This window comes from Mangifera indica, chromosome 7, assembly GCF_011075055.1.
Source record: "Mangifera indica cultivar Alphonso chromosome 7, CATAS_Mindica_2.1, whole genome shotgun sequence".
NCBI classification, from domain to species: Eukaryota; Viridiplantae; Streptophyta; class Magnoliopsida; order Sapindales; family Anacardiaceae; genus Mangifera; species Mangifera indica.
Window position 1 is genome coordinate 19,869,356 of NC_058143.1, and position 18,070 is coordinate 19,887,425.

The 18,070-nt window shown below is 34.8% G+C and overlaps 4 protein-coding genes across 5 annotated transcripts; 3 read left to right on the top strand and 1 right to left on the bottom strand.

Moving 5' to 3' along the window:
- The first annotated feature begins 766 nt into the window (after window positions 1-766).
- LOC123220706 (serine/threonine-protein kinase BCK1/SLK1/SSP31-like) lies at window positions 767-6,733 on the top strand. 2 transcript variants are annotated; one of them, XM_044643262.1, is made up of 14 exons: window positions 767-1,420; window positions 1,578-1,992; window positions 2,067-2,730; window positions 3,034-3,074; window positions 3,446-3,514; window positions 4,119-4,219; window positions 4,311-4,389; window positions 4,661-4,759; window positions 4,867-4,935; window positions 5,075-5,124; window positions 5,237-5,318; window positions 5,537-5,631; window positions 6,168-6,333; window positions 6,364-6,733. In XM_044643262.1, exons 1-13 carry the CDS (start codon window positions 1,017-1,019, stop codon window positions 6,292-6,294), a joined length of 2,295 nt encoding a protein of 764 aa, XP_044499197.1. In that variant the 5' UTR covers window positions 767-1,016; the 3' UTR covers window positions 6,295-6,333; window positions 6,364-6,733. The 2 variants fall into 2 exon arrangements, with proteins under 2 accessions (XP_044499197.1, XP_044499196.1); XM_044643261.1 differs by having other exon boundaries at window positions 768-1,420; window positions 6,168-6,733.
- A 1,228-nt stretch (window positions 6,734-7,961) lies between these two features.
- LOC123220707 (huntingtin-interacting protein K) lies at window positions 7,962-9,611 on the bottom strand. Its single transcript, XM_044643263.1, has 4 exons — window positions 9,370-9,611; window positions 9,250-9,305; window positions 8,290-8,356; window positions 7,962-8,207 (listed from the first exon to the last, which is right to left on the bottom strand). Exons 1-4 carry the CDS (start codon window positions 9,499-9,501, stop codon window positions 8,127-8,129), a joined length of 336 nt encoding a protein of 111 aa, XP_044499198.1. The 5' UTR covers window positions 9,502-9,611; the 3' UTR covers window positions 7,962-8,126.
- A 2,395-nt stretch (window positions 9,612-12,006) lies between these two features.
- On the top strand, window positions 12,007-12,885 carry LOC123221570 (glycine-rich cell wall structural protein-like). Its single transcript, XM_044644395.1, has one exon. The coding sequence runs from the start codon at window positions 12,007-12,009 to the stop codon at window positions 12,883-12,885; it is 879 nt and encodes a 292-aa protein (XP_044500330.1).
- Window positions 12,886-15,370: 2,485 nt separating this feature from the next.
- LOC123221572 (GDSL esterase/lipase At4g16230-like) lies at window positions 15,371-17,575 on the top strand. Its single transcript, XM_044644396.1, has 4 exons — window positions 15,371-15,673; window positions 16,109-16,339; window positions 16,534-16,786; window positions 17,355-17,575. Exons 1-4 carry the CDS (start codon window positions 15,401-15,403, stop codon window positions 17,573-17,575), a joined length of 978 nt encoding a protein of 325 aa, XP_044500331.1. The 5' UTR covers window positions 15,371-15,400.
- The last annotated feature ends 495 nt before the right edge of the window (window positions 17,576-18,070 follow it).

The following is an 18,070-nucleotide window of genomic DNA, read 5'->3' on the forward strand; positions in this document are numbered from 1 at the left end:
AGTGGGATAAACATTATCACTCGAATAATAAATATATTTAATATTAAGTTTAAACTCAAACTCAAATTCGATTTATTTGAGTTTTACATTGAATTAGTTTGACTTGAATACACTTTTATCACATAATTACATAATAATAAATTATTTAAAAAAAACAAATTTTTAAGTTTAACTTAAATTTATAATATCAGATTTAAGTTTATACTCATTTGAGTTAGTGTCTAAAATTATTATACGATGTTAATAAGATAAAAAATACTATTGATGAGATATATAAAATCACCAAAAAATTAGATGAATTAAACTTTAGACGATTTATTAGAATGGAATGTCAATTCAAACTTAATTCATTCAAATTTAATATAAATTAAAATCAAACTAATTTGATTCGAATTTACCTTTATCAGATGATGATAAAATATAAAAAAAAAACCCTTCAAATTAAATAAGCCTTGATTTTAAGATTGATCCAAACTATAATATTTAATTTAAGTTTCAAGTTATTTAAATTAATATATAATTAAAAAAATATTAATAAAATAAATAATATTATTAATAAAATAAATAATATTATTAAAATAACATATAAGTCAAATTAATAAACTTAACTTAAGTTCAATTTATACGAATGGATTCAATTTCATTCTGACCTAACAGGATGATGTTAAGTGAATTAAAATAATAAAAAACCAAACCGCCCAAAACAAGAGAGAGAATGTACGAGAACAAGCAAAGCCAACCAGCCAAAGAAAGAGTTGAAAAAAGTGATTTTTATTTATTTTTAAAATGAATAAACAGAACAGCTTCTTGCTTGGCTGTCTCTCATACATATTGCTTTCTTCTTTCTTTTGCATTTCTGAGGAAATTGACCACATACAAAGAGAGAAAGAGAGAGATAGAGTTTCTTCCAGAGCTTCAAAGATACTAATAATAACAGTAAAGGGTATTTTTCAAGATAGTGTTGATAAATTCAGTGGATAAGTTTCGTTGATTTTCAGATAGTGATTATAATAATAATGAAAGCCAATAATACACCTGCTGAGGAGCTTCTGAAGAAGATTCGAGAACTTGAAGCGGGCCATGCTCACTTGAAGGAAGAGTTGTCCAAGCTTAAAGATTCTAAATCCGACGTCACCCACCAACGTTCACATTCTGTGTCGCCTCGCCGTCTGAGATTGGGAGCTGCTCCAAGAAGAAAAGAACCCACTACTTTATGGAAGAATTCGGCCTCGTTTCGGCATTCTTCGCCGTTGCAAAGAGAGAGCAGAAGTGGCGAGAGTGGTGGAGCCGGCGGCGGTTCTAGTGGCGGTGATGGTGGTCCGGCGTCTGTGAATTTTACTGATAGACAGTATTTGAATATATTGCAGTCCATGGGACAATCTGTTTACATATTTGATCTTGATGGTCGTATTATTTATTGGTGAGTAGTTTGTTCAGCTAAGTGTTTCCTTTTTTGCATGAATTAGTTACTAAAAGCTCGAGCTTTGTATGATTGAATAGGGAAAAAAAAAAAGAAATCTTGTTGTGTGTTTATTTATTTAATAGTTGGGTTTATTTGAAAATGGTTGATTCTGCAGGAACCGGTCAGCGGAGAACCTTTATGGTTACTCAGCTGCTGAAGCTCTTGGTAATGATGCCATTGAGCTTCTATCAGACCCTCGGGACTCTGAAGTTGCACATAATATGGTTAATCGGGTTACTATGGGGGAGAGTTGGACTGGGCAATTTCCTGTGAAGAATAAAATGGGGGAGAGGTTTTTGGCAGTTGCTACCAATACTCCATTCTATGATGATGATGGTTCTTTGGTTGGGATTATTTGTGTGTCTAGTGATTCTCGACCATTCCTAGAAACTAGGGTTGCAATGTGGGGTGCTAAGAATTCAGAGCCAGATTCAAGTTTTGGTCGTCCTAGAAATAGTGTTACAGCTAAACTTGGCCTTGATTCTCAGCAGTCTCTGCAAGCCGCAATTGCTTCAAAAATATCCAATCTGGTTGGTATTTTGGTTTTGATTTTTGTCTGAGTTATTATAAGTGACATTTTTAAATTGCAAAATCATGAATGCAGGCAACTAAGATGAGCAACAAAGTTAAGTCAAAGATTCGGAATGGAGAAAATCTCATGGACCGTGAAGATGGAAGTGGAGATAGTCTTCAGTCAGATCATGGGTTGTCTGATGCAGCTCTTTCTGATCATAAGGAGGATGCTAATTCAAGCGGTGCTAGCACGCCTAGAGGAGATATACCTCCATCTCCTTTTGGTGTATTTACTCCCGTTGATGAGAGGTCCCCTGTCAAGCCTTTTAGAGATCCTGGTGATGAGGGTGAAGGAAAAACTACAATCCAAAAGATTATTACAACTAAAGCAGAACAATTGTTGGGTAAGAAAGGTCTATTGTGGCCATGGAAAGCGAGTGAGCGGGAAGTTTCAGAGCCAAAGTCTGGTCGTTTTGCTTGGCCCTGGTCACAAAATGATCAAGACAATGAATTGATACAGCAGAAGAGCCCTTCTGGCACAAAATCTGAAAGCCACATGAGTGAATGTAATAGGCCTTCAAATAATGAGGCCTCTGGATCCTGGTCCTCATATGTAAATGTTAACAGCACAAGCAGTGCTAGCAGCTGTGGAAGTACCAGCGGTAGTGCTGTAAATAAGGTGGACTTGGACAATGACTGCTTGGATTATGAAATCTTGTGGGAAGACTTGACAATTGGAGAACAGATTGGGCAAGGTAATCATCTTTCAAGTGAATGGAAACTGTTATCCTAATTAATTCTAGCAAGGCTTGACAAGAATGGTAGGAATGCCATGTCATTAAGTGGAACCACTTATTTACTCTTAATTTCTTGGAATATGCTCATGTTGGTTAAATAAAATTTTTTCAAAGGATGATTACTGATTAGCTGATACAGTGTTATTGCTAAAAATCGTCCTCTCAATTTGTATTTTGATGTATTGCCATGTAAAGGGTGTAGTTTTGCTTGGCTATGTATGAGACTGACATAAATTTGACGTTTTCCCCTTGTATCTGCAGGTTCTTGTGGTACGGTGTACCATGGTCTGTGGTATGGATCAGTATGTTCTATTGCTCTTCTTTTGATTAATTAGATTTTCAGAGGATGCATAAATTAGATATATCATCCTTGTTGGTTTCTTTGAGATGAGATGTTTGAGTGTTATCATTACATATCCATTTAAATGTTGCACAAATTAACCTAAATCTATGGTCTGTATATGTGCAGCATAGTGGGACTCTGCTTTTTTTATTCATAGTAAATAATGATTTTGGCGTCGCACTTATGCTGTTATTTAAATTAAAGTTAATATATTTTTTAAATAAGAACAATAGTCTTATGTCAGTGATATGAATGTTTTAGATGGAAAATCAAACTATAAGAACTATCATATTCATGTTAATTGTGTATAATATAGTTATGTTATTGCAGGATGTTGCCATCAAGGTATTCTCCAAGCAAGAATATTCAGATGATGTGATGCATTCCTTTAGACAAGAGGTGTGCTTTCCGTTCATATAACCATTCATCATATCATTGTTCAGTTACTTATATTCTTAGGTTTTTTTGTGATAAAAACTGAGAAAAATCAAGCCTTTCCCTGACAGCTTAATGAGCTCTGATGTAATTTTATCTTGCTTAGTAACATAGACAAAAAATTGTTTGTTCCTTGTATTGTACTGAGAATGATTTATGAAGCACAATGAAGTTTGTCCAGTTACAATCCCGTTATCTAGAGAAATACTCAGAGCATATACTTCTGGTGGGATTTAAGTTCATCACTGTGTGCAAGATCATTGGAGCCGTTTTTATTTAAATCTTGCTGGATGACTGTTTCATTTGTTTTCAAATAGCATTTTGTTGAACTGTGTTACAATTGAGGTTTATTTATTTCTTCATACCCCATTATAAATCTACTAGTTCCACAGATAATAATGTATTCAAAGGATCTTATTAGATACCGCTGTATACTGTTTTTGGTTTTTTACCATTAATTCTCTTGAAATTAGTTTGTAGCAATAACATTATGTAATTTTCTTTCTTGATTTTGCTATTATTAATTTGTAAAGGCTAATCTGATTTTACTTAATGGTTGTATATAAAGGTATCTCTGATGAAAAGACTTAGACATCCTAACATTCTGCTCTTTATGGGAGCTGTGACTTCGCCTCAGCGTCTCTGCATTGTTACAGAATTTCTTCCACGGTTCATTCTCAACTTCATGATAATTCTTTACATTCCCTCTTCTTATGTTCTTAATTTTTTGATTTTAGAGTTTTTTTTTTTTTTAATGCAGGGGAAGTTTGTTTCGCTTGCTACAAAGGAACACAAGTAAACTTGATTGGAGACGACGTGTGCTTATGGCTTTAGATATAGTGAGTATTAAGTAATTCTTGAAAATATTTTATTTATTAATTTTTGAATTATGATCAATTTATTTTGAGTATAGTAGTGCCATATGTTTGTTGCATTTCTCTTGAGTTATTGCTTCCATTTTTGCTGTCCTCTTTTGCAGTGCCTTAGACATTCTTTGGAAGTTTTTTTTTTTTTGGTGTGGCCTGATTCTAGTAACTTGTGTTTATGTAGCTTGATTGTATTTTCTCTTGGAGAAACTCATGATTTCTAATATTACTAAACTTGTTGCAGGCTCGGGGCATGAGTTATCTTCATCATTGTAACCCCCCAATCATCCATTGTGATTTGAAGTCTTCGAATCTTCTAGTTGATAAACATTGGACTGTGAAGGTCTGCCGTTTATGAATTTTTGATAAAACCATTTTTTTGCTTTTTCTCATTGCATTTATTTGAATTTTAAAACAGTAAAAGTGTAATCTTCTTCTCATATGAAATAGGTTGGTGATTTTGGTCTGTCACGTCTCAAGCATGAGACATATCTCACCACCAAGACGGGGAATGGAACAGTAAGTTATTTGGATGCAACTATCATCTTCATTAGTGATAATCATTCTCGTTATTCTATTTCTTTTTTTATACAAGGCTTGGAGTTTGTGTTTCAGTTAACTGTCAATCTAATCAGCTTACTTTGCTCCTATTTTGTAGCCTCAATGGATGGCGCCAGAAGTTCTCCGTAATGAACCCTCAGATGAGAAGTATGTTTTTCTTTAGCTGGATACTAATTGTTTCCCCTTCTCATACTTGATCATCATCTCTAATGAATGGTCAAACTTATCAAATTTATCTTTTTCCCATGTGAAAACTTAGGTCTGATGTATACAGCTTTGGAGTGATAATGTGGGAGCTTGCCACTGAAAAGATCCCTTGGGATAATCTCAACTCCATGCAGGTATAGTAATTATTTGGAAAATTATAAAGACAGACATTGTGAAAGTAATATTCTGAGTCATACTTTCACAATGCGATGCATTCTTTAGTCTTTGAAAGGAGACGACAAGGTGTATGAGGTGGAATCTTTTTTATAGCAACCAGCTTTTTCTAAACAATCTGTATTGGATGTTCTATATATATATATTGTTATGAACAGCTTGTTTGGGATATTTGCAGGTGATTGGAGCTGTAGGGTTCATGAACCAACGATTAGAGATCCCAAAAGATTTGGATCCACAGTGGGCTTCCATAATGGAGAGCTGCTGGCACAGGTGCTTATTTATGACTCTTTACTTTGTTTGCTTTTCCTATCTATAGCCTTATCTAGCACCAGAGATCCGCCACTCTAAACAGCCTCCCCGTGTAAAACAATTTGAGACTATTGTATAGTTGTTGATGAAAATTGCTGAAAATTATTGTTAGTGAGGTGCATATGCCCCGTGTTTTCTGTATATGAATCATGCCATGCCCACCAAATATACTGCCGTGATACTTTTGTGATGATTAATTTTTTTGCTTAAATTCTCCAGTTTCCGTTGCCCTTGATGGAATTTTTGTGGCTATCATAAATTCCTAATAGTTAGGAACTTAGAACTATTTTCTCGTTTGTCTGTCAAGTGATGTGTGAGAATATTGATGTTTTGGGTTACATATCAAGTCAAATGGAATTATTGTTGATCGGAACATGATCATTTTCAATGGTTAATTTTATAATATAGTATTTCTTTTATTTAATAGTTCCCTCAAATAGAAGAACATTTACAGACATTTGATTATGATAACATGCCAATCAACTTTCTTGAAACAGCGATCCACAACGCCGGCCATCATTTCAGGAACTGCTGGATAGACTTCGAGATGTGCAGAGAAAATTTGTCAGTCAATTCCAGGCATCCCGGACAGCGGCAGGAGATAGCACCCAGAAGGAATTATAGTTTATAGACCTTGTTCTGGTGTTTCAGTTCCATTACTTGAATTCAACAACAGTATGGCTAATTGGAAGCAATTCAACCACAGTATGGCTAATTGGAAGCATCGGCACTAATTTTGAAAAGCAATTCCATTTCTTTGGTGGTGAAAAACAGATGGCTACCACCAAAAGGCTTATGTATTATTGGCACAACCCCAAAGGCGCAAAGCTGAAGCTGCCAGATAAAAAGAAAAAAAGGACAATGTGATGGTGATTGCTGCAATGCTTTATTTTTGTACTAGCATGATAGAAGTCTTGAAAAAATCTGTGAGTGGGGGTTGAAGCTTTAATGAGAGTGTCAGAACTTGTTTAGGAAGGAAAAAAGTTGTACAGAAAAGATGATTCTCGTTGGAGTATATAGAGAGTGAATTAATATTATTATTAATATTTGCATTGTTTATTTATCAAAATGGCGATGGTGTTGGATTGGATTGGCTTTACTTTGTTGTGGGTGATGTTGAACGTCAGCTTAAGAATGGATGCTTTTGGGATCCATCACATGTGCACCAGATCAATCTTTCCACTTTGCCCATCTCGCAAGGGAGATCTTTTCCCCTCCAATTTTTCTTTTTTGAAGAATTCTTTTTTTTTTTTTTTTTTTTACAATTGTTCTTCTATTTCATGATGGCATTGTCACATCGTTAAAATCAGTTAAAATTCAAACTAAAACTAAAACTAAAACTAGAACTAGTTATTTTGGATTCTAACCGAATTTAAACTAACTTCTGCACATATTTAGTTTGACTTAATTCTACCTCTCATAGATTGGAAGCCTATAATTTGTAGATTGTAAGAGTGTAATTTGAAAGATTTGTTCAAGTGGCTTATATAAGTTTACAATTTTATTAGAGTTTTATTTTGAATTATTTATTCTAAATAAGCGATTCTTTTATGCGACAAGATGATTAGTTTTAGACATCAAAATTTGTGATCTACACCGTATAGTAATAGTATTTCATGGGACGGTTGGGTTGGTTCTTTATTATGAGTGAGACATGTTGGGCTATAAATAATTTCCCCTCAAGTTGGCCTTCGAACTTCATAATTCAGTTAGGCACCAACTTCCAACGTGACCATCTGGTTGTAACATTGCATATGACCTACGAGCAAGCTTTAAATTGTAAGTAAACAGTTTCAGTATACTTTTTCTCACAAGAATTTTGTGGTAAATCAGATTTCTCGACTGTGGTTGGTTGCCGAGTGATTTACAACTACTTGATAGCTTAGAAAGAACTCTTCTAAGGTTGAATCATTTCAAAAGATATTATGGAAGGAGGGAAAAAGGTGTATTAGTGGAGCTCTGTTTACCACCATGCTGTTGGGCGGTACAACTCACCTATTTCTAAGTATAGCTACCTAGGGGTGGACTCAACTTGAATTCAAAATACTCAATTTGAAATCAAACTTGAACTTGTTCAAACTAGTTAACAATATCATCAGAAGGAGAAACAATAAAATGGGAGAGGTGAATCACCTGACGAACCCTTGAACCCAAACCAAGTTGTCGAATTGGAACTCTAGCTCGAGTTTAGTTTGTTTGAGCCGAACATGGATTCAAGGTTGAGACGGCTCAGCTTGAATCCACCTCTAGGCTCTAGCATTGATAGATGTTTACAAATAAATTGAAATACGTGATCATCAAAGCACACCAACAATTGGCATTCATCAAATCACCTGGGATGTTCAATACTAGATTGTTCATACAGACAGAAAGGGCTTAGCTATATCTATCCAGGTTCACATTTGAGCAATCAAAACTGTTAGGGAAAAATAGCACCTTAAATTCCATATTGATCTCTAACGAAGCAAGTATCGAATGGCAGCAACAGCATCACCCTTGTGCTCGCGTAGGGTTCTTTCAGCAACCTTTTTGTCCAACTGTTCTCAAAATCAAAGTAAAGAACATATTAGAAGCATTTCGCAAATGCATAACTTTAGAGCTAGAAAGTGGCCAACTGACCTCTAGCTCATTTACAATTATGTCGACATCGGCTGCATTGATCTTGACAGCAGCTAGTTCTTTCTCCCTGTAAGAAACAAAAGTGTAATGTGCTTGAGGTCACACAACGAATATCTCAATTGAACTTCGTTTGACCCAATAGATAACCACTCAATAATGCTAAAAAGTCTAAAATACACCATCTTTAGGTGAAACAAACTGCTTCAGAGACAAACATTAAAAAAATTTTTATTGGTTAAATCATTGAAGTTCCAAAACCGGTTTGGGAATGCTTAAGCTCATTCAAAGTCCCACCCAGTCAACCACTTTAGTCCACCAGAAGGTTTTATTTTATCTCTTTTGATGGGTTAAGCATACCATAAGAACATTATTTCCCTGTAGTGGCCTTTTTACGTTGTATGTAATTCCTGTTATACTTTTTTGCAGAAGGTCATGACACAATGTACATGCCATTAATTCAATCTTTCACCATTACACCATACAACAGCCCTTTTTAAACAAATTATAAACAGTTCAAATAACTACAAATAGGGGTGGATCTAAGCTCGAGCTCGAGTTTGGATCACTGTTCATTTTAAACAAACAAAGTTCAAATCAGAAAAATCTCAACTTGAACTCGGCTCGGCTCAAAACCTTTTGCCTTGCCAGCATCACCACATTCTTCTTCTTCTTTAGTGATAATTCTAGATTCAAACAATTCTAATTCTTCTCAAGTGATTCTTCATCTTATTCTTCAATGATATTGTTTGCCAACAAGTGAGCCAAGCTCGGTCTTGAGATGGTTATTCTAGAATCGAGCCAAGTTCAATCAGACCCTTATTAGCCCAGAAATTCTTCCAAAACTACAGGTATTATTTTTATTTTTCTTTACTAATTTTATATTTTGTGTTCCAATATTCTTATCAAATCAGTTATTAACCTAATAATGCACAGTAAATAAATTAAAATACAAGGACTTGCCTCAGTCTCATGGCATTCAAATCTCCTTCTTTTGAAGCGGCAATCGAGGCCATAGCCTGCAACATCAAACAACAATTAATAAACCAAATTAAAAAGAAAAAAAATATTAAGCTTGTTTACCTCTTGCACACGAGTGGAATTCAGCTGACGATCTTCGACACGGTCAGTGAGCTTATCAAATGCTTTGCTCTGTTGCTGTAAGTCCTTTGAGTCGACGATTCCATCAACCTCAGCTCTATCAGCTCCGTCCATCTTTTAGATTGCTTGATGCTGGAAACCCTAATCTACTTGTCTGCTTTTGTTCTTCAGTCTTGGACTCTAGGGTAAGATGAGTCGAGTACCGAAATGTCTAAAAAATTTATCGTTTCGTTCGAATTATCTCACTTGGCCACATGCAAAAACCCGGTTGGTTCTCGGGTCATTGGATCGCTCCAGTACAGGGAGAGAGTGTTGAGCCCTGGATCATAATTAGTTGGGCCAAACTTAGATCAAGATTGGGCCCACGATTTGTAGGCTTAAAAAACACAATCGCAGACTCTTTTAAGATTAGATTCGAACAAAACCCTACGAATTTAAATTCAGACTGAGTAAATCAAATTCGAAGAATTTAAACATTCAAATTGAAACTGGGATGAATAAAAGTCAAAATTAAAACTAAATTTGAATCTCAGTTTATTAATCTTAAATCTTAAATCTATCTCAAGGTAAGCTTTATTTGGTTTCGGTTTTAATTAAAACCAGCACTGGTCTCTTTCATGTTCAGACACCGAAAAAAAAGTCAAAAATCTTATTTATGAAGGGTGTTTTATATGTATTTTTGCATTATACAAAATAATTGAAAAGTGGGTGACATTATTTCCTGTATTTAGTAGGCCAAAGGACTATATCACACTCAAGTTTTAGTCTACTATCAAAAATATATCTACGATAGTTCAAAAACTCAAAAACTTATTTATAAGTTAATTGTTGTTAAAATTTTCAGTTAGAGATAAGGATAAAATCGTTATTTCATCACTAACCCCTAAAACATTAAAAATTTATAGTATTTTCCCCTGGTTTTACAAACTAACACTTGATTTATATTCTCAAAGTTTGAAAAAGTAACATTTTCTCCTCCCTCCTAAGCCTAGAGTTTATTTTTTTTTTCCATTTTTTGGCTATCAACGATAACACTTTCAACCTCTTTCTTATCTCCCAATTGGCTCTCTCCGATCGGACTCTTCTGGAATCTATAATATCTTCATCAACCCTAGGTTTTTTTGGGGAAGATGAGGGAAATATTACTTTTAAAAGTTAAAAAACTTTAGATATGAGTAAAGTTGGTAGTTTTTAAAATTTAAGGTGAAAATATGATAAATTTTATATTTTTTAATAATATTGATAAAATAACGATTTTATTTTACTAACAAAAAATTTTAATAGCAGTTGGCTCATTGATAATGTTTCAATTTTTAAGTTAGCGTAAATATATTTTTGAAATTTAACTAAAATTTAGACAAAATATAGACTTTCGGCCTATTTAATAATAGACGGAAATTATAAGTGAAAATTGATGGGCTAATGCTCTTTATATATCACTTTCTTCATTTCTATTTGTTAAGAATTTGGTCTCACTATTTAGATTCAAATATGTTCCTTTTTTATTTTATACGAAAGATAAGATTTGATTTAATTTAAGTTGTTCGAGTTTGAATTCAAATTTAAACTCAAATTAAATGATAGAAATTCACCTAAAAATGCTTTTTGCAATTAAAACATTTGAACCGTTCAAGCAGACTATTTATAATTCCAACTTTGACTTGGTAACATAAAAATTAATGTTTTGAAAAAAAATTCATTTTAAAAACTTAAACTCAAGATGTTATTTATTATATTTGAATATATAAAATATTAAACTAAATTTATTTTAATATTAAATAAACCTAAATGATAAATTATACAAAAAAAAAAAACTTAAATATTATTTTTTAATAATTAATTAACCTGATTTGACTATCAATTAGATCAAATCGTCTCTTTCATCAAATCAGTTTTGAATCTGGTTATACAAACATTAACTGTGATTTCCTAAGTCCCTAGTCCGTAGAATTTGAGCTCGACAATCACATCTAATTTTCCGAAGCCTACCACCTTTAGCTGTAATTTTGGGCCCTGAGAAAAAAGATGTTTTTGTCGTTTCACAGCTTCCGGGGGTTCCGATAAGCTTAGTCGACAAGATTTAATTGATAAAGGATTACATAAATCTTACTCATGTTATATGAAAGTTACTCTAAGAAAGAAAGAAGCAAAAAAAAAAAAAAAAAAGAACCAGCCAGCATTGAATGCAAAGCTTTGAAATTTTGTAGAGTGCCTGAGACTGTAATGTGATTCAATGATATTGAAAAAAAAAGTACTAGAAGCAGAAGCATATAACTCACTGGCGATAATTGATCGCAGCTGTCCGTATGCTGGAATCGACTGACGGTGGAGACAGTGGTTAGGTTAGTAGTTGAGACTGGGACAACTTCTTTATGATTTCACCGGCCATTTTCAAACCCACTTGAATTTTGCGACTTCTTATTAAGCAAACAATAAAAAGCATGTTCTTGTCAGAAGAACATGAAAGCAAGAGCTAGCTTGGAAGTTGCAACTGCATGCATTAATGATTTTTACTGTTAGTTTACTATAAATAGGTTGCTTACAGTGCGAGCTTACCATCACTAAGCAAGTACTAATTTCTCTCTTCGATTTGTGTGTGCATTTTGCTCTTATAGAAAGATGGGGAAACATTCTAAGTATTTTGGTTTACTAGCTGTGGTATTTGTTCTGGTGATAGCGATAGGGGAATGCAGGAAGCTTGAGATGGATGATTTTTCTGACGGCTTTGGTGGTGGTTTAGGCGGTGGGGCTGGTGCAGGAGGAGGTGGAGGACTTGGAGGCGGTGGTGGTGTTGGAGGAGGTGGAGGACTCGGAGGTGGTGGTGGTTTAGGAGGAGGTGGAGGCTTAGGAGGTGGTAAAGGTGGTGGCATAGGAGTTGGGGGTGGTGGAGGCGCTGGAGGTGGAGGAGGTGCTGGCGGTGGCCTTGGAGGTGGTGCAGGTGGAGGTGCTGGAGGTGGCTTAGGAGGGGGAGCTGGTGGTGGCTTTGGTGGAGGGAAAGGTGGTGGTGTTGGAGGAGGAGCTGGTGGGGGTGCTGGAGGTGGCTTAGGAGGGGGAGCTGGTGGAGGTGCTGGAGGTGGCTTAGGAGGGGGAGCTGGTGGAGGTGCTGGTGGTGGTGTGGGAGGAGGAGCTGGTGGGGGTGCTGGAGGTGGCTTAGGAGGGGGAGCTGGTGGAGGTGCTGGTGGTGGCTTTGGTGGAGGGAAAGGTGGTGGTGTGGGAGGAGGAGCTGGTGGGGGTGCTGGAGGTGGCTTAGGAGGGGGAGCTGGTGGAGGTGCTGGTGGTGGCTTTGGAGGAGGTAAAGGTGGTGGTATAGGAGGAGGAGCTGGTGGGGGTGCTGGAGGTGGCTTTGGAGGAGGCAAAGGTGGTGGTGGAGGAGTTGGAGGTGGAGCTGGTGGAGGCTTTGGAGGAGGTGCAGGTGGCGGAGTAGGAATTGGAGGTGGTGCAGGTGGAGGTGGAGGAGCAGGCGGTGGTTTCGGAGGAGGTGCTGGCGGTAGGTTTTGATTCTGTAAACCTAAGCTATAGGTAGTAGTAAGCAAGCCAGGCTTCTGCATGTGTTAACGTAGGCTTTAAATTGTAGCTTACAGATACATCATGAGTGAGTCGAGTATTGTTAAAATCTCTATAATTAACAACTATAATAAATAAAATTATCTTCACTTGAATATGCACCACGTCCTTCATCACCAATTATCACTAATATTCAATTCCATTTCTATTTTCTTGTAAAATTTATATATAATTTTACAACTTACATATACAAAATTAATAAACTTCAAATATTATTTTATATCTTATAATTAGAGATGAATTCAAACCAAGTTAGGCTCGATTTTGGATATATTAAAATTCAATACAACATGCCAGAATTGAATTCAAGCCTAGCAACTACTCTCAAAATAGTTTGAGCTATTATTTTTTCTTTTCACTCATTCATAATTGATAATTCCTACGGTTAGAAATTATATGGCTTGCATTTGTGTTATATCTTCTTGTGTTACGGTTGGAAATACACTAACCTAAACATGACTCATTCAGACGTTTTTAAAAAACAAGTCATGTCATGTTATGTATATAATTTTATATATAAACAATGATATATTATTATGTGATTAGACAATTAAAAATTAAAAATAAAATAATACTCAATTATATGATGAAACATTGTATTTGTATAAAAAAAATATACACATAATATTATTGATATGCAAAAGCTCAATTGCTGACTTAGATAGTTGCTCATGAAAAGATAATTGGTGTTATGGGTGTTGCCCCATTTGAAAAAGTTCAATAAGATTGTGCAATTATCCCTTTTTCATTCATGTTAAATTTATTCGATTTGAATCCTTTTTTTGTGTCATGTCATATCGCAATTCATTCTTCTCATTAATTTATATTTTCTCTACTCATTTTTACATTTCACTTTTGATTTGAGATCACTATTAGTTTTTCATCACTAAAAAAAGTTCCAAAAAAAAAAAAACACATTTGCAAATGAACCAAACGATGATCTCGAACCGGTGCAATGCCCACATGCTTGAGGCAGGTTATCCGTCGTTTTGTGGTGTTTCCTTCACGTCTTGCAGTGTCGGGACGACGGTAGGGTTGTAGTTCGCTTGATATAGTTGATGCTCCTATCGGTGTTCATGTAATTAGTCCAAATCCAAAGAATTAATTAATAAGAAACCAATACCGTAGCCCTTATAAATACAAAGCAGTTTTCAAATCGAATGAGAAGCTAATGTTGACAGGCTTGAGAGGTAATATTGTGCAGTTGAGTTGTTAAGGCATCTTGGAAAAATAAAGAATGATCCTATGTTGGGCAAGTATCTAAAAGCTGCTTGTCTTGCAGGGCAAGTTAGTATTATTGACACGAGGTAGATACCTTAAAAACCTCAGTGTAAGTCCGACGTCATCTTCCAATAGTTTAATCTATAGTAATATTTTGCACATACAATCCGTCAGGGGTTGAATTTCACGTTTTACTTTTCAAAACATGGATTAATAATTTAAGAGTTTATATATTCTTTAATTAATATATAAAATATCTATACATACTTAACATTTCAATGTACTTTATTGATATCAAATTTGAACTGTTATATCCACCCTTTTGATACCAGGGTTTAAGGTGTTATATTACCACATTTATGGAACTCAATATACTTATTAAGATTTACTTCATCATGTAACATTTGTAACGTACGGATTCAATAAAATGGTTCCTTATCGATATTTTATTCACTTTGAACAGCTCAGGAGTTCACATAATCAATTTTTTGTTATTATCTCATATGCCCCTACATATTGCTAAACTTGTAGTGGGACCTTATTTGAATTAAACCACAAATTTTTAGTCTCTCATGAGTTCTCATTATAAAATCAAGGTCAGATGACTATTTCCCACCCAAGATTTGACACAAACCTAACTTTCCACTCACTAATTATTAAAAATTTAAATACCTATTGTTTGTTAAATTTTATTATTACTATTAAAGGTAAAATTATTATTTATCACAATATTTAATAAAACTAAAAAATTATCACATTTTCCCCTAGGTTTAAAAACTAACGAATTTCTTTCACTTAAGTTTGAAAAATCAATATTTTTCTCTAGAGTTTTTTCAACTACCATTGTTGGTAGCCGGAGATAAAGACGAAAAAAAATCATGTTAATTAGACTGAGAGAAAAGTCGGGAGGGAGAGAGAATGCTATTGTCATTGTCTCTAGTTGTTGATAGTGGTGGCTAAAAAAACCTCAGGGGAAAATATTAATTTTTCAAACTTTGGGTGGAAGTAAATTTTAAAACTTGGGGAATGTGATAAACTTTTAGTTTTTTTAAATATTTTGATAAATTACAATTTTACACCTAACAATATTAGTAAAATTTAATAGATGGATGAATAGTTAGATTTTCGATAGTTAATAGTTAGGGATAGGTTTGTATCAAACCCTGGGGTCATTTGGCCGACAATCAACTGTAAAGTGCACTATCTCTAGTCTCCTGGTACGTTGTTAATGATGGAGAGGCTCAAATCGCTCAGGCGCGTTTCCGAAGTCTTAACAATCTTCTTGATCGTAGGCAGTTGCTCAGGAAAAACTGTCCCAGCAGTTTTCATTTTTGGAGACTCGCTGGTCGATGCGGGAAACAACTTCTACATTAAAACATTGGCAACGCCTGTGAGTCCAAATGGGATTGATTTTGGTACTCTAGGGTCATCAGGACGATATACGAATGATAGAACAATTCCTGACATCATAGGAAAGTTTTATTTTATTTTTTCGACGTCTGTGTCCTTCGTTTTCAGAAGTTGAGAGCTTGTTTCTGTAATTTTGTTCCATGAATGCAGAAGAAGAACTGGGTTTTAACTTGGCTCCTCCTTACTTGGCTCCAACAACAGTCGGAGGCAGAATTCTGAAGGGTGTTAATTATGCTTCTTCTGGAGCTGGAATATTGAATGAAACCGGAGCCATCTATGTAACATTTCTTACTCCATTTAATTCAGTATTTTGTTGGCGTAACAATATCAATAGATATTGGATTATCACTTTTCTCAAATGAAGAGACTGACCGTTAAAAAAAATATATAAAATTTCGGTTTTCTAATGTGAAAATTTGAGAGTTCACTTTCTTTAATTTAAAAAAAAACATAAGTTCAATCCATTTAATGGAATAAAATACATCTTTTGTTTACTTCAATTATGGCTGATGATGTTATTATACAGGGTGATCGTATCACTTTCGATATGCAGATCTCTTGCTTTGAAAACACTAGGCAAGAAATTATCTCCAGAATCGGTGAACATGCAGCTAAGAGTCTTCTTACTCGATCTCTATACTTTCTTGCTATTGGCTCAAATGATGTAACGTTTTTCAAGCGTAATACTAAAGGAAAGAACTTGTCTTCGGATGCTTACACTGACATTGTCATTTCAAGATTCAGATCTCAACTTACAGTAAATTTTCTAACTTTTGTTTATTTTCTTTTGAATATTCATACCAAACTTTCGGTATTTATTATTGAAGTTACCGGATTTGTCTGATAACTTTAATAATAAATAGTAAAATTTAATACATATTTGATACTTTTGGATGTTGTTATCACAATTTTGTTTGGAATTCATTTTTATTTTTTCTTGTGGGCATGAAGAGACTGTACCATTTGGATGCCAGAAAAATTGTAGTGGCAAACGTTGGTGCGGCTGGTTGCATGCCTTTTATTAGAGGTATGTATCCTCCAGGAAATGAGTGTCTTGCTTCGGTGAATAGCGATGCCAAGTTATACAACAGTAAACTGAAAGCGCTGCTCGCTGAGCTTACCTTGAGCAATACAAAATCAAAATATGTTCTTGCTGATGCTTATGCTATTTTGGAAGATATTATTAAGAATTATGAATCATATGGTGAGTTATAATCAATAGTGTCTTATATGTTTTATTAGACCTTTTGAGCCCAAAAGCTAACTCAATAGGTGAGGTTTCCCTCACTTTTATACCCACACTTAATTCTATTCTTAATTAATATAAAATTCCTAACAATCTTTCCCCACACGTTGGGTTATCAATCGGTCTATATCTACTCACTCATATTAAACCCACATTCCCTACAACTACCAAGACCATTAAACCTAGATTACTCCCCACAACCACTGCTAGACGAAGATCACCACCAAACCTGGGTTATAGCCCACACTTCCTACAGCCACCACTAGGGGAAGACTACCAAACATGGGTTACACGCCTAAAGTAAAAAGAGCGAACCCTCCCCTTGACTGGGTCTAATTTGTTCTTTAAAGTCAAACTTACCTGATACCATTTGTCAGATCTCTCTCACCATAAAAGCTAATTTAAGAGGTGAGATTTTCTCTCACACTTGTAAACCTGCAGCCAATTCCGTTCCTACCAATGTGCTTTTCCTAGCATTTACATTATTCATATTGATCGGATTGTATAATTCTCTTTGCTTTCTCAGGGTTTGAAAGAATGGATTATGCCTGCTGCCACATTGCTGGAATACATGGCGGCTTATTTCCATGTGCTAATGGCGCTAAAGTTTGTGCCGATCGAAGCAAATACGTGTTTTGGGATGCCTTCCATCCCTCTTATGCGGCAAACATGATTGCGGCCAAGTATTTAATGGATGGTGGCTCAAAATATATCTCGCCAGTGAATATTCGACAGCTTCTGAATTAGCAGTCCATTATGAACACTGCTATAATTTCTGAAAACTCCATCCCCGGCAATTTCTTTCAAGTTTTTTTTTTTTTTTCCTTTTTGTATAATTTATTCCATAGGATTTTACAAAGACAAAGTATTATAAGTGACGTAGAGCAAACGCTGGTACAATTATAATATCGTTCCAATTGACGTTAGAAAATCGATCAATAAATATAAAAGAATAACTAAATATTATATTAAATTTTTATTTATCTCTTTATCTATTGGATGATATCAATTTTTTAATATTTTTATAAACAATATCACGGTCTCATCAATACTTGTCTTTAATCAATAAGTAATAATACATTTCAATAATTTGAAACATGTTTCACTTGTTAATGGCAATGCTACTTCTAGATTTTCCTTTCTAATGATTTTCCTCATATTGAAGAAATATTAACACCAATTCACTCACTAAAATGACTCCTTAAAGATATAATGTGATTATATTGACCTAAGACTCTCCAT

Bases quoted from the DNA above. Each gene is read 5' to 3' on its own strand.
- LOC123220707 (XM_044643263.1), bottom strand. From the start codon at position 9,501: ATGGACGGAGCTGATAGAGCTGAGGTTGATGGAATCGTCGACTCAAAG. The intron at 8,357-9,249 runs GCAAGTCCTTGT...TGTTTCTTACAG, and splicing joins TTGAATGCCATGAGACTGAG to GGAGAAAGAACTAGCTGCTG. The intron at 8,208-8,289 runs GTCAGTTGGCCA...TTTTGAGAACAG, and splicing joins TAATTGTAAATGAGCTAGAG to TTGGACAAAAAGGTTGCTGA.
- LOC123221572 (XM_044644396.1), top strand. From the start codon at position 15,401: ATGATGGAGAGGCTCAAATCGCTCAGGCGCGTTTCCGAAGTCTTAACA. The intron at 15,674-16,108 runs GTGTCCTTCGTT...GTTATTATACAG, and splicing joins ATTTTATTTTTTCGACGTCT to GGTGATCGTATCACTTTCGA. The intron at 16,787-17,354 runs GTGAGTTATAAT...TTGCTTTCTCAG, and splicing joins TAAGAATTATGAATCATATG to GGTTTGAAAGAATGGATTAT.
- LOC123220706 (XM_044643262.1), top strand. From the start codon at position 1,017: ATGAAAGCCAATAATACACCTGCTGAGGAGCTTCTGAAGAAGATTCGA. The intron at 4,936-5,074 runs GTAAGTTATTTG...CCTATTTTGTAG, and splicing joins CCAAGACGGGGAATGGAACA to CCTCAATGGATGGCGCCAGA. The intron at 5,125-5,236 runs GTATGTTTTTCT...GTGAAAACTTAG, and splicing joins AATGAACCCTCAGATGAGAA to GTCTGATGTATACAGCTTTG.
- LOC123221570 (XM_044644395.1), top strand. From the start codon at position 12,007: ATGGGGAAACATTCTAAGTATTTTGGTTTACTAGCTGTGGTATTTGTT.